The sequence below is a fragment of the Galeopterus variegatus genome, unplaced genomic scaffold (genome assembly GCF_000696425.1).
Source record: "Galeopterus variegatus unplaced genomic scaffold, G_variegatus-3.0.2 Scaffold1013, whole genome shotgun sequence".
Taxonomy (NCBI): domain Eukaryota; kingdom Metazoa; phylum Chordata; class Mammalia; order Dermoptera; family Cynocephalidae; genus Galeopterus; species Galeopterus variegatus.
The window spans coordinates 229,823-245,160 of NW_007727124.1; the positions used below are offsets into that span (position 1 = coordinate 229,823).

General features: G+C 42.3%; 1 protein-coding gene across 1 annotated transcript in view; it reads left to right on the forward strand.

The window, feature by feature from the left end:
- PARL (presenilin associated, rhomboid-like) overlaps positions 1-11,445 on the forward strand; it is a 47,696-nt gene extending 36,251 nt beyond the window's left edge. The window contains exons 8-10 of the mRNA XM_008574208.1: positions 6,893-6,994; positions 7,126-7,223; positions 11,120-11,445. Of these exons, the coding sequence (XP_008572430.1) occupies positions 6,893-6,994; positions 7,126-7,223; positions 11,120-11,231 (312 nt within the window). The 3' untranslated portion in view covers positions 11,232-11,445. The remainder of the gene's footprint in view (positions 1-6,892; positions 6,995-7,125; positions 7,224-11,119) is intronic.
- The last annotated feature ends 3,893 nt before the right edge of the window (positions 11,446-15,338 follow it).

Sequence of the window (15,338 nt, forward strand, 5' to 3'; positions counted from 1 at the left end):
TTTTTTTTTTTTTTTTTTTTTTTTTTTTTTTTTTCTTTTTGTCTTTTTTCGTGACTGGTAACGGGATCGCAACCCTCGGTGTCGCACCCGCACCGCGCTCAACCAGTGAGCGGACTGGTCTCTATATGGGATCCAAACCCTTGGCGGGAGCGCCACCACACTCCCAAGCGCCGCACTCTACCGAGTGTGCCACCGGGCCGGCCCTCATTTCCTTATTTCAATTAGGAAATACTAATGTACAATTATTTCTAGATGCTGCTAAGTTGGCAACTGGCCAAATTTTACTTACCTCGCAAAATTTACTTAATTAAAACAATAAAATATAAACATTCAATTTTAAAATCCTTATATTTAAAAATAGTATATCTAATAGTTTTGCTGTAGTGGGGGGGGGGGAAATAGCAGTGAGCTTGGAGACAGAAGACCTAGGTTCAGAGCCTATTTCTGCTACCAGCTGTATGATGTTACAGAAATGACAACCTCTCCGATGATAAGGGATTGTAGAAAGGATTAAATAAAAGCATCTACCACAAGGCCCAGACTGGGTGCTTAGTCAGTGTAAATTGAATACTCATGTGTTCCTAGTCCCTCAAAAGTAGCAGCTGAGCAATATGTTTGGCCTGTAAGATGAGTGTGTTCTTTCCTTAAATGTTAGTTGTGTTGTTATAGGTACAAAGGGTCTGTTTCAGATGCCATTAATGCCTGCTCCATAGAAGTTGCTTTTTAAAATGAGCTACATTGAGCTCAAATGCCATTGGAGTCACAGGGTCCTAAGGAGTCATTTAATCTAGTGTCTTGCCCCAGAGATTCTGATTTAGTGTGTCTGGGGGACAACCCAGAGGATTCTGAGATAGCTGGTGAGTTTGGGAATTAGTCTCCTTTCTTCATGTTATAGATGAGGGAGATAACTGAGAGATAATAAAGGAAATGATCCTGTGTCACTCAGCAAGACATATAGTGGGCCATACTTTTCTTTCCCTATAAAATAGCTGAAGTCATAGGCAGTGTAACAATTCATGTCCATATCCTTGTAGTGATCCAGATAGAAACCTGATACTGTCAGTCTGTGTGGAATGAAGATTAGAAATGGAAACCATTTTTGTACCTCATTTAAATTATTGAAATGTGACTTATTTCTCAGGTGTTATTTCCACTTTTGTCAGTTATGTGTGTAAAGTTGCCACAGGAAGATATGGACCATCACTTGGTGCAGTAAGTATTTCTAATTTAAAAATTTTTAAATTTAATTTTAAAATTTATTTTGAAATAATTTTAGACTTTAAAAAAGTTGCAAAATTGGGCTGGCCCGTGGCTCACTCGGTAGAGTGCGGTGCTGATAACACCAAGGCCCCGGGTTCGGATCCCATATAGGGATGGCCGGTTCGCTCACTGGCTGGGCGTGGTGCTGACAACACCAAGTCAAGGGTTAAGATCCCCTTACTGGTCATCTTTTGAATGACTGAGCCACAGGCCGGCCCCCTGGTCATCTTTAAAAAAAAAAAAAAAAAAAAAGTTGCAAAATTAATATAGAGTTCCCATATACCTTTCACTCTGCTGTTAACTAACATCTCACAGAATCACAATGCAACGATCAAAACTGGGAAATTAACACTGAAACAGTACTATTGACTAATCAACATTTAATTTAGAATTTATACGTTTGTAAAGCTTTGTAAATTTCAGGCTCTAGCTTTTAACTGTTGGTCAGTTATATATAGTTACTAGAATAGAGTACACATCAAGAGGAGTAAGTAAGAACAGTGAGTATCCAATCCCCATAAACCAGATAGCCTAATCTGGCACTGGAAAATTCTAACTAATAACAGATTTGAATCTGGTACTGTATCCTCCTACTTAGTCAGTATTTGAGTGTCTACTGAGTAGATTACTAGGCACTGTGTTAGATCCTGGGGATACAGCCAGTTAGCAAGATAATCAAGATTCCTGGGGCTGGCCCGTGGCTCACTTGGTAGAGTGCGGTGCTGATAACACCAAGGCCACGGGTTCGGATCCTATATAGGGATGGCCGGTTTGCTCACTGGCTGAGCGTGGTGCTGGCAACACCAAGCCAAGGGTTGAGATCCCCTTACCGGTCATCTTTTAAAAAAAAAAATCACAATTAAAAACCATTAATATGATAGATTTGAAGATTATATAAGTATGGAAAATTGCTTATGATAAGTTAAAAAATTATGTGTGAACGATGATTACAAGTACACAAGTATACGTAAATAGATTATTGATGAGAATAAAAGATCTTCATCTCTAACCATGGGTCCAGACCTCTAGGTCTCCTTGGATCAGGATTCATGACTCCCAGAAATTTTATCTAAAATATGTATGAATGTAAATTTTTTCTGAGGAGAGAGGGCCCTTTTTTTGTTAGACTCTTGAAAGCTTCTGACTAGAAAAAGTGAAAAAATATCTGCATGGGAGTAAGCCCAAACATTCATCAAAAAAACAAGTTGTATTTATTCAGACATAAATATATTTAAATCTGTATAAATGTCACATTGAGAAAATTCTAGAAGTATAATGGAACTGCCTCTTTAAAATCATATGCAATAAGGGCCGGCCCGGTGGCACACTGCTACAGTGCGCTGCTTGGGAGTGCGGCAGCGCTCCCGCGGAGGGTTCGGATCCCACGTACAGACCGGCTGCTCACTGGCTGAGCGAGGTGCGGGCGCAACACCGAGGGTTACGATCCCGTTGCCGGTCCCGGTCCGGTACGGGCGCGACACTGAGGGTTGCGATCCGTTGCCGGTCACGAAAAAAGACAAAAAGGAAAAAAAAAAAGTGAAAAAAAAAAAATCATATGCAATAAGTACAGTAAGTTGTAGTCACAAAGGAACTGGTTTTACATAGACTTGCCCGGCTAATGACAGTTTTCTTTAATAGAGGGAAAATAATAATCATCTTTGGAAAAATAATTTAGAAGGATTTCACAGAGTTTTAATGCTTTTTCATATCAACTAATCGAGTTATATTTGCTTCATTTTGGGAAAACTGTAATTTTGTTGGGTTTTTCTTCCAGAAAATAAGGTTTCAACTTGATTTCTTCTGGAGTTTGAGTTGGATTTTTTTAGGTTTTCTTTAAAAATAGTCCTAGGATATTAAAGTTGCACATATGCCTTGAAGCGTAGAGAGTGATGGGCTACTGTTTGCTCTACTTTCAAATTCTTGTGGTATGACATCTACCCTGCTTAATACAGTGTGTGCTCATAGATTTGGAGGTCAGATGTTGAAGTACCAATCAGAACAAATCTTTCCGAATAAATATAAATGTGGCTGGTATAACATGCTATACTCCAGGGGAACCGTGACGCAGCAAGGTTTATGGGAAAATAAGCCACCACTTTCAGAGATGGTTCTGATATCCTTGAAAGTTTCTATAACTCACTTAGGACAGGGAGTGGGAACCAGGGGAAAATTGAACAAATCGTGGAGGCTCTGTGTTTGCATGCGTGTGTGTGTGTTCACACAAGCAGTGATTACCCTTTTAAGAGAAGTCAGGATTTTGTAAGAACCCCATATGTTACAATTATGGACTTGCTCAGAATCCAGCTTGGCCAATATACAATAGCAGTTAATCTTCAATATGGAATATAGAATTCTGACTCCTAACCCCCACTCCTAGGGTGGCAGCTACCACCACATCCAGCCTATTCCCTTAAATATGTGGCTGAGGTTATTTCCTCATTGCTCTTCCACTTTTTCAGCCTAGGTAGTGGTTTGTCTTTGTCCCCTTACCTTAATTCAGGTCTTGGGTTCTCCTTTTGAGGCATGTTCATGCTGTCCTTCTGTCTTGCAGTTACCCAACCTGTTCCTAGGGATGCAACTTGAAGTAGTTTCCCTGTTCAGGCCAGCTGGCAACTATGTATTAGTGACTGTGGACATTTGGTATCTCTGGGACTCATAATGATTTTCTTCAAAGTATTAGTAATTCCTAAAAAATATGATAATCTTATATTCCGAAGCAACCTTTCAAATAGAAGACACTAAGAAAACAGTTGGTGATTGAGAGGTAAATGCTATTTTCCAGAAATAACCTTTTTCTGAGCCATTTGAGAAAAGGTTGAATGTGTAATGTCCTTTTGCCCCTCAATGTTTCAGTGTGTATTTCCTAAGAACACAAATATCCTTATATATCCTACAGTACGGTTATCAAATTCAAGAAATTTAGGCCGGCCCATGGCTCACTTGGTAGAGTGCGGTGCTGATAACACCAAGGCCACGGGTTCGGATCCTATATAGGGATGGCCGGTTTGCTCACTGGCTGAGCGTGGTGCTGACAACACCAAGCCAAGGGTTGAGATCCCCTTACCAGTCATCTTTTTAAAAAAAAAAAAAGAAAGAAATTTAACATTGATAAAATACATTCATTTAATCTACAGTTCGTATTCCAATTTTGTGAATTGTCCCAATTAATGTCCTTTATAGTTGTTTTCTTCCGTGTCTAAGGTATTACATTTAGTTGTCATGTCTCTATGGTCTCGTAAAGGTGGAACATTTTTATAGCCTTTCTTTGTTTTCATGTCATCGGTTTTAAACAGTGCAGTCCATTTCTTTTATAGAATGTCCATCATTGGGTTTGTTTATTTTGTCATAATTAAACTCAAATTTTGTGTTTTTGGTTGGAATGTTACATAAGTAATGTGTCCTCAGGTTTCACATGTAAACTAGAGGCACATAATGTCCATTTCCCCTTTACTGGTAGGGATAAATTTTGGTGACTGGTTAAGGTGTTCATTGTCCAGCTTCTGTACTGTAATTATTTTTCCTTTTTAGATTAATAGATAATTTGTGAGAAGATATTTGAGATTATGTAAGTATCTTCTTCGTCAACCTCCCTCTCCCCACCACTACCTGTAAATAGTACCAATTGATTATTCTAGCTTGAATCAATTTTTACTATGAGTTCTTGTAAGGGTAAATGTATACATCTAATTAGCTTTCCCTAATATTATCTTCAATTACTATGGCTCACTTATCAAATCTGGGAAATTAACATTAGTACAGTACTATTAACTATAGACTATATTTGGATTTTCACAGTTTTTCTATGGTGTACTTTTTTTGTTCCAGGATACTACGTTACATTTAATTGTCATGTCTTTTTAGTCTCCTTCAATTTGTGACAGTTCCTCAGTCTTTCCTTGTCTTTCAAGACCTTGATGCTTTTGAAAAATGTCAGGAAAGTGTTTTGTACAATGTCCCTTAGGGGACTTTTAATTATTTTTAATAGATGACTAAGATTTGTCTCTCTGAACTTCGTTAGAAGACAAACCAAGTTAAAGTGCCTGCTCCCCTTAGCCCTCTCCGTGTTCTCTGACCACCCACCACATGCCAGCCACATTTGGCTTTTTTGTATTTCTCCACTGTGCCATGTTCATTGACTTCCTGGCTTGGTTTATCTTGTTTTTCTGCCTAGAACACTCCTTTACCTGGCCAACACCTGGTCACTCTTCCATGCAAAGCTCCATGTCACTATTAACCCTGAGCTTACATTGGCTCTCCCTTTCACGTGCTGCTGCCATAGCATGCTGTGCCTCCCCATCATAACTCATCATATTTTTGTTCTTATTTATGTCTTTCCTGTCATGTTGTAAGCTCCACAAAGGCAGGGATTGCAGATCTTGTTCACCTCTGTATCCATATCATCATCTAGCATAGTGCCTGCTACATAGTGGGACTCAAGTATCTGAATGAATGGTTATCTTGAGATTTAATGTAAACTAGAGATTATGATCCGATTTCCCAAGGATTCCACCATCTGGAGAAATTGGGAACATGTCTAACACCGAGAAGTTAGTTAGCAGTTTATCCAGGAGATATTTTATAGTCATTATAAATTTAAATTATGAAGATTATATAGCAACCAGGAAAAACACGTATAAGAAAAAAACTAAATATCTACACAGTGATTATAACTGTGACTGTAACAAGAAAAGGTTGATCATAAGTTGTGGGGCTTGCTTTTAGATTTATATTCTATAGTATGAGGTGGTTGGGGGAAGTGCTTCTCAAGCAGGAGGATGCCTGTGTGTCCCTGGGAGGATGCCATGAAGGCGGCTCATGCAGAACTCCGGGATGAATGTGGCCTGCTTTCCTGCAGCCTGACATTTACTCAAAGGTTTTAAGGAAAATGTTTTTGTTTCTTTATGAGGTCGAATACAAATTTCACATGAATTTTGAAAGTAAAACATTATTCTTGGATGAAATTCTGTGCATGTGGGTTTCTTTGGGCACTGTTTCTGGTAGGGGGAGCTTTGTTGAAGTTTGAGAAGTCCTTCGTAGGCATTACAGGAAGTGTTGCATGTGACACATTTAATGCCATCCCTGTAGTTCATTGAGCACTCATAGGATGACTGTTATACATCTTATTGCCCTGTAGTAAAAGTTCAGTCATTTGGTTAGAGCGCAGTATTATGACACCAAGGTCAAGGGTTCAGATCCCCATCCATACTGACCAGCCACCAAAACAAAAAAATAGTTTAGTCTTTTTTTTTTTTTTTTTTTTTTTGTAAAAAGATGACCGGTAAGGGGATCTTAACCCTTGACTTGGTGTTGTCAGCACCATGCTCACCCAGTGAGCAAACCGGCCATCCCTATATAGGATCCGAACCTGTGGCCTTGGTGTTATCAGCACCGCACTCTCCCGAGTGAGCCACAGGCCGGCCCAAAAATAGTTTAGTTTTTACAAGCGAATACTATTTGATGGACCTGTAGCTCCTTTGCCTAATATTAGTAACTCAAAACTCTTAAGCTTTCTGCTCACCTAGAAATGTGTGGTATATAAACTTTCTGGAAAGAGTACTGCTCTTGTAGACATCGTAGCCATTAAGCAGTTGCACATAGAGTTTCCTGTTTTCCCCACCGTGTTACTTTGCAGTCGGGCGCCATCATGACTGTCCTCGCAGCTGTCTGCACTAAGATCCCAGAAGGGAGGCTTGCCATTATCTTCCTTCCGATGTTCACGTTCACAGCAGGGAATGTAAGTATTTTTATGAAGTGAAGTTCTGGGGACAGTGGTGACATTTTACATTGACTGAATCCTTGCCCTTAAATTAGAAATGTCAGTGCTGGAGGAATCAAAGTATCTTCTATTCTCTTTCTGATTTTCAGGCTCTAAAAGCCATTATTGCCATGGATACAGCAGGAATGATCCTGGGATGGAAATTTTTTGATCATGCAGCACATCTTGGGGGAGCTCTCTTTGGAATGTAAGTTTGACCGTAATTGGTTGCTGAACTGCTTCCTCAGATCCCCTCCCTTCCCCTCTGGAAGGCAGAGGGAAGCATTTAGCTATGTGCTGGCAGCAGGAGCAGGTGTGGTTGGGAGAATAAGGAAACCTCAACATGGTCTGCTTTGGCCTTACCCAGTTTCACTGTGTGAGGTGGGACGGGAGAATATCATCCCTGCCCGTGCCTTGGTCATTTGTAATGAGAGACAGTCTGTGCCTTTACCCTACCCTTAACCTTAAGTCACCCCAACTCCAGACCTGTCATCATTCCTAGCCCCTCTTAGAGATTGCTCCTCAGTCCCCTAGTCTGTGCTGTCATCTCTTTTCCCCACTCTTGGGCTTTCTTGCCCTCCTTTCCCCTGCTTGGCCCCCCACCCTGCTACCACTGACCTTCATCTCACCAGGGCTGGGCAGGCACGATGAGTTGACAGAACCATTTCTCTGCTTGTTTGCAGTGAGTGTGTAGGAGAATGCTGCATGACTGTAGTAGAGGCCGAGGACCACAAACCAATGCGAACCACTTACTAAGCATCTTCTATGCAGGCTCTCAGCTAGTTACCTTACATTATGCTACTGTTTTTTTTTTTAAAAGATGACCAGTAAGGGGATCTTAACCCTTGACTCGGTGTTGTCAGCACCACGCTCACCCAGTGAGCAAACCGGCCATCCCTATATGGGATCCAAACCCGTGGCCTTGGCGTTATCAGCACCGCACTCTCCCGAGTGAGCCACAGGCCGGCCCACATTATGCTACTGTTAATCCCATTTTACTGATGGGAAACTGAAGCTCAGAAGTGATCTTCCCCAGGCCAAACAGCTCTTAAGTAGCTGAGCAGAGATTTAAACCCAGATCCATAACCCTTTCCACCCCATCACATCATATTGAATACAACTAGCATTGTGGTTATAAGAGCTTCCATTTGTGCTTTAGAAATGGGTTTTTGCCTAAAACGTAGTATGTAGTTCAGTAGCAACTTTATCATGGAAACTTCCTCAGCACTCTTAGAGCCTGATCCTGGGAGCCCCTTCAGCAAAGCTGTTGTCTGTCTGTGCTGTATCCCTAATGGCCTATCTTTCCTTGCATAAATGTTGCCTTTTGCCCTTAGTTAGTTTTTACTTCCTTTCATGACAATGGAAAACTCAAGTTTTTTAATTAAAAAAAAGTAGAGAAATCTAAGTGAAGCAGTTTTGCCTAGCAGGCAGTGGAACTGAATGCCATTTATAATTTTCAGTGGTGATTAAAGAATAGCATATGTGAGTTCTAGCTTTAACAGCAGCATTATTATAAATAGTAGAAACTGACCTCATATTACAGTATGAGAACATAAAGATGTATGAAGAGGGGTTCTGTTTTATGAGCTCTAAATTTATCTGGATCCTTCCATGTATACTTACAGGGTCTTGTCCCCAGTAGGTTTTTATTCTTCTGAACTATAATTAGATGGCCTTTTTCCATTCTGAAAATAATTGGATCAAATGCATTTTAAAGTCCAGGATCTGAAAGACTTAGGAATCCTTTCTCTTTGCTGTTTCTAATTTCAACTCCTTTCCATTTACTAGATCTCAGCCATATATCTAGAATTCATTTTTTCTAACACCTTTAATCTAGATTTAGAAATCTATTAAAAATAAAATCTTTTGTTTTTTTAAAGTACCCTGATTTTGTTGATGGCAAAGATTCCGTTTTATCCACTTGCACATTTCTTTGACTTTATGTCCCCGACCAAACTTACTCTTCACATTGTACTGTTGCAGTAATAATAGCTAATATATATTGAATATTTGCTATATGTATAAGCTAAGGACTTTGATTCTTATAGAATTCTGTGAAGTAATTTTACACTCCTGAAATCCTGTGAGGTATTCCATTTTACAGAAAAGGAAGCTGCTTAAAGAAGATAACTTGTCCAAGATCACACAGCTAAAAATTGCAGAGCTGGAGTTTCAGACTTAGCACTACATTATTAGGCTGATAAAGCAAAAAAGGGGACCTCAGAAATTAGTCATTTTGAAGTATTAAGTGTACCTGTAAGATACACTTTGCTTGAAATAAGTAGGTTAAAAAGATTTGGGAAGACACTTAATTAATGGAGAGTTCCTGACAAGTGATTCATTCCTTGGAAGGATTTTTACAGTTGTATTTGAATCTTAGGTTGATCCTTTTTCTCTTATTCTAAAATCTAGAATTTTACTTTAATCCCAGAGAATTTTGTTATGTGCCTATTAATTAGCATGTTTTTTATTTATTTTTATTTTATTTATTTATTTATTTATTTATTTTTTCCCTTTTTGTCTTTTTTCGTGACCGGTAACGGGATCACAACCCTCAGTGTCGTGCCTGTACCGCGCTCAACCAGTGAGCAAACTGGTCTCTATATGGGATCTGAACCCTCGGCGGGAGCGCCACCGCGCTCCCAAGCGCCGCACTCTACCAAGTGCGCCGCACTCTACCAAGTGCGCCACCGGGCCGGCCCTTAGCATGTTTTTTAAATCCCTTTTTTTCTTTCTGTAAATTTACTTAGTGATTATTTTCTTTGGGTTTTTTTTTTTTTTTGCGGCTGGCAGTATGGGGATCTAAACCTTTAACCCTTAACCTTGGTGTTACAACACCACATTCTAACCAGGTGAGCTAACCAGGCAACCCCTGGGGTTTTCTTTGTCAAAATTTTAATGGTAATGGTGTATTTTCATTATCAAATTTTAACTATATTTAGTGGCTATTAATATGCAGGTACAAACGAAGCCCTTTATAATATAAAATACATGTTCAAAACACTTAAAAAATGTTAATACATTAAATTGCTATTCTGATATGAATCTAAGTCAAATAGAGCATTTTCTCAGTTGGGTCTGGGAGATGCAAGATCAACAAAATCTGGTTTCTGCCTCAGGGAATATGAAATCTGGGAAAACCAGGGCAAAAATAAAGGTTTCAGTCATAAAAGCTTTCATTAACTGCCATTCCACATCAGCCGCATGTCATCCAGGAAGCCTTCCCAGCCACCCCCAGCCCTTGTCAGGAGGTAGGTGCCCCCTGAGTCACACTTGCATTGTGTGCTGCCCTCAGGTAGGGAGCTGGGAGCTTCTCAGAGGCAGGTCCTTCTCATTTGTCACTGTTTCCCTCATCTCATAGGAGATGCTCCCAGAATGTTGCAGGCTGTGTGATGGTGAGAGCACAGGCTTTGGTGTCAGATTTGAATTCTAGTCCAAGTCTGGTGATTCCTAGTTGTGGAGCCTGAGTAAGTTAAGTTACTAAACCTCTCTGCTTCAGCTTCCTGGGCTCCTCACTTCAGGCTGCTCTTAGCTGTTTTTTAACAGGAAAACGGAGATTGCAACAATGTCTATCTTAAAGATGGGCAGAATTTGGATCAGCAGACCACCCTTTGTGTAGCCAGGTGGAAGATGACAAGAGGCATGTAAGCTGTTGTAGCTGTTCGTGAATTCTGATTTTGACATTTCTTACACTTGCCCATAGTAAAAAGAGCCTGGGCTTAGAGTCAGTCTGACCTGCCTGTGAGTCCTTGATTGGCCGCTTAGAAGCTGTCAGCCTTGGGCAAATTACTTTCTAAGTTTCCTCATGTCTATAGTGGGAGAAGTGATACTTGCATGGTAGTGGTGAATGGAAAGTAGTGTATGTGAAGTGTTCACATTTCAGAGCATTCACCCATTGTCCCATCCTACTTCGACCTTTTACATACTCTATATTTAAAGCTAAATCATTTTTCTACTTTAAATAATAGGTTATTTTAATAAGCTGCATAGTAAATGACAGTGGCATTTGATTTTTAAAATGTCAACTTGATATCATCATGGTACTTACCATTTGTATGCCATCCTGTTTGAATGTCGGACTTGGTTTGTTTTTCTTTTCTCCAGATGGTATATTACTTATGGTCATGAACTCATTTGGAAGAACAGGGAGCCTCTAGTGAAAATCTGGCATGAGATGAGGACTAATGGCCCCAAAAAAGGAGGTGGCCCTAAGTAAAACAGGGGGTGTACAATACTGGTACATCTGGTCCATGCTGCCCGAGAGCCCAGGAGCACATCCGTCCTGAAGTGACTATGTCTGTGCTTCTGCCAGGAAGACACCCAGCATCTCGCCTTCCCAGTGTTTTAAACTATGTCCCCCAGTACATGTCTTATTAGAAAGTGAATTATGACAAGTTCTGAAATAAAGGTTTGTATCTCTAGTTTGTAAACGGAGTTTGTGTTCTCTCATTAAGAGCACTGCTGTCCTTTGGCCTTCTAGCATGTCTGCTTAGCATTTACTCTTACCTACTGCTTTCCTTGGGTGATTGACAGTTAAAAGTTGAGAGTATCTTCTCTCTGGCATGGTCTGAAATAATAGCTGCAATAATTTTCTCAATTTCCCAAGAAAGGTAATGTTTTCTGGCAGCAAGTGGCATATACTAAAACTATTTTTAAATTTTGCTTTCTAGGTTAAAATTGTAGCTAAATTAAGAGGTAGAAAGAAGTGACTTGAATAAATTCAGACTTGACTCTGAGCCAAATTGAATCTTATGTTTGAAAATGTACATTCTAATTAAAGCGTCTGACTGAAATAGCGACAGTGGTTGTCATCACAGCCTTACTGTAGCAGAATTCGTGTTGCCCTTGCAATTGCAAATTATGTCTAGGAAATGCAATTTGAGAATTAGTTTTTCTTGAAAGGATTTACAGAAGAGTTTTTAGTCTTTTGGTGGCCTCAAAATATTGTACCAAATCTTGAGCCTTTGCACTGGGGAGGAGCGAAGGCCAGGATGTCAGCCTTGTCCAGGTCCTTCGCCTCAGGTCACGCACTGCGGACAACCTGAGTGACAGGCTTTATGAGGAGTGGGAGTCGTGCCTAGCTCACAGGGTGACTGAGAACTGATTGTGCCCATGTGCCCAGCACATTAGAACTTGTCCAGTATTTGGCAGTTCTTCATATCCTTTTTGCACCAAGGTGGACCTGACTCTGCTGTGAAGTACCAGTTATTCTTACCAGGTGAAGGAGTCCATTCTAAACTAGTACCCCTACCAGGAGAGGGAATTTTCTTGATCCCGCCCTCATTTTGCCAGTAAGGAAACAGGGCCAGTGGGGGGCATTGGCCAAGGTCACACTGCTTTGCTCTGACATTTTTTTTTTTTCCTTTGTGACCGGTAAGGGGATCGCAACCCTTGGCTTGGTGTCGCTCGCACCGCGCTCAGCCAGTGAGCGCACCGGCCATCCCTATATAGGATCCAAACCCGCGGCGGGAGCGCTGCTCTCTCCCGAGTGAGCCACCAGGTCGGCCCTGCTCTGACATTTCTGAATGTGTGATACCAATAGCCCTGTGACAGTGAATGAGGCAAGATGTGTTTTCCAGAGATGTGGACTTTCCAGAATGTGGACATTCCATATAGAGTCTGGAATTAAATATGTCTTGCCATGGGCAGACCACGGAAAGAAACAGTGAAGACATATCTCTTTTGTCCCTGCTTTGTGACAGTTAGGGAAGGAGTGTTTAGAAGTCCTTGAAGCACTTCCTGGTTCATAAAATCCCTGGGTGCTCGAGCCTTTGGACAGCCACGTACTGTCTTCCCTGCCAGTCGCCTGGGGAGGTCAGAGCCTAGCCCTGGCTGCACAAGCCTTGCTGTCCACAGCTTTGCAAGTGGCCTCACTCTCCTAATTGCCCACTAGGGTATTTTACTTTCCCCATCTTGGCTTCACTGACACTTGATCACTGCCTCCCAGGCCACGTTCTCCCTGGCCTGGGCCTCTCAGGCTGTGCTGCCTCCTCCATTGGCTTAAGTATGGAATCCCCAGAAATGTTCTCTTGACTTCTGTCTCACCTCACCCCCCACACAATTCTTGAATGGGTGTACTTCCTGTGGCTTCAGTTATCTCTTAGTATGCTTTCTGAGCTCCAGACCCACTGAGTATCTCCCTACTCGAATTCAGTGAATGTGCCTATTCTGACACATTTATGGTTCCAGGTGCTGGTACCCTACTGTGCAGGTGCTTCCAATATCACTCCTGGCTTAGAGTGATGTCACCAACCACTGAAGCCAGAAACCTAGGAGCCATTGTACATTTTCCTTTCACCTCTTATTTCTAGAATCCAGTTGCTTCTCTACACTTCCACTGCCGGTGCCTTAATGTAGGCCCTCATCACTCCAGTCCCTGGACTGTTGAGACTTCTTCCAGCTGGTCTCTAAAGTGTCCTTGTACTTCTCCAGGTGGCTGCCATAATGCTAAAAACACTTCAGTCATTTCCTGTTGTCACCTATGACAAACTCCTAAACTCAGTGTGGCTACCACGGTCTTCCATGGTCTGGTCTCTTACTTCTGGCTGGGCCCTTAGCCTCTGTCCTGCATTCTCAGATGGCCCCACCACCCTCCCTCTTCCGCCCCTCTTACACTGTCCTGGCTTTATACAGTTCTAGTACACTTATTTCCAGGTCTGTCACCTGCCACACTAAGCCTCCTGAAGACACCCAGCATTATTCCTAGTGCATAGGAAGTGCTCTTTAACTGCTGTCTGATGAGTGATGAAATGAAGAGACCTGCTGTTTCGTTTCTGCAAAACAGTATTTTAGTCACCAAGTTTCATCTGTCAGGGTGGCTGACCAGGGCCCTCGTGCGCACAGTTCAGACAAAGGTGGCTTGCTCTGTGCCTGGAGAGCTGGTGTGCAACCTTCTGGGTCTTCACAGTACACACAGCTCCTCTCTTGCTGCCTATTTGGCCATGGCCCAGCCTGCTCAGCTGAACTGCTGTCACTTCGGGGCAGCTGCTATGTCACTTTGCTAGGACTTCAAGGTAAGACAGGCAACGGTTTGGGAGATGAATCTGTATTGTGACTGGCCAGGGCTGTACTGCAGTCCTTTCCGAGATGCAGACTGGATGCCTTCCAAGTATAGTCTTGCCAAGGAGCTCTGGGTAATTAATGCTGTTTCAATAGTGTTATTAGTCACTGATCTGCAATGGTTACTGAGGGCATGGGTGAAATATTCAGAAAGCCTTTTGAGGTTGGTCAGGGAGTTGTTTCTGATACCCTGTCCTGCATTAAACAGACTGACTTCTAGCCTGGAAAGTTACCCAAACTTAGCTCTGCATTAAAACCATAATGCACAGGAGGAAAAGGAACCTTGTAGGATAGTGGCAAAGATTTTGTGGAAGCTTTGTAAAGTAAAACCTTATGGCCATACTTTAAAATTAGGGATTTAAAAAAAAAAAAAAACTGGCTGGTTAGCTCAAAGTGCAGCCTTATAACACCAAGGTCATGAGTTCAGATCCCCAGACCGGCCAGCTGCCAAAAAATAAAATTAGGGATTTTAGAACCTTGGAAATGGTCAATTGGAGGCTAATGCCAATTCTTAATGAAAACTGGATTAGTTGTTACAAATTTAGACCGGCATCATAAAGGCAAATAGTTGGTGACTCATAGGCTGATTCAAACACGTGTTCTCTGGGCCGGCCCGTGGCTCACTCGGGAGAGTGTGGTGCTGATAACACCAAGGCCACGGGTTCGGATCCCTATATAGGGATGGCCGGTTAGCTCACTTGGGCGAGCGTGGTGCTGACAACACCAAGTGAAGGGTTAAGATCCCCTTACCGGTCATTTAAAAAAAAGAAAAATCAAACACATGTTCTCTGGGAAGCATGGCCCCAAATCTCCCCTGTGATCCCCACATTGCTGCACCTCCCTTCTGGATGCCTGCTGAGTCCCCGCGGTGCAGCCCAGCACCAATGCAGCAGCCGCCCAGACCAAACATCCTCCCCGCCGGCTGGCTGACCCTGACTGCTGTCTGAGGGCGATCAGCGAGCAATGGTCGCTTTCCGGCCATCCGGCCCTCGGCCTCTGCGATTTATTAAGATACCATTTAAGGAACTTTGCATTCAATTATGAAACATTTTTCAAGTTGGACACTTGTACATGACTGCAGGCGGCTCCAGGTTCCCCTGGCGACTGTGTAGTCTTCCCCGGTCCCTCCCTGCTGTTTGCCAGCGGGCGCCCCGCTCCAGCATTGCGCACCGAGGTCGGGTTACGCCGGGCTTCACCGAGTCCCCCCACCTCCCGGGATGCCCACCCCCGGGCCGGGGGGCGGCGCTGCGGCGGCGCGGGGCGG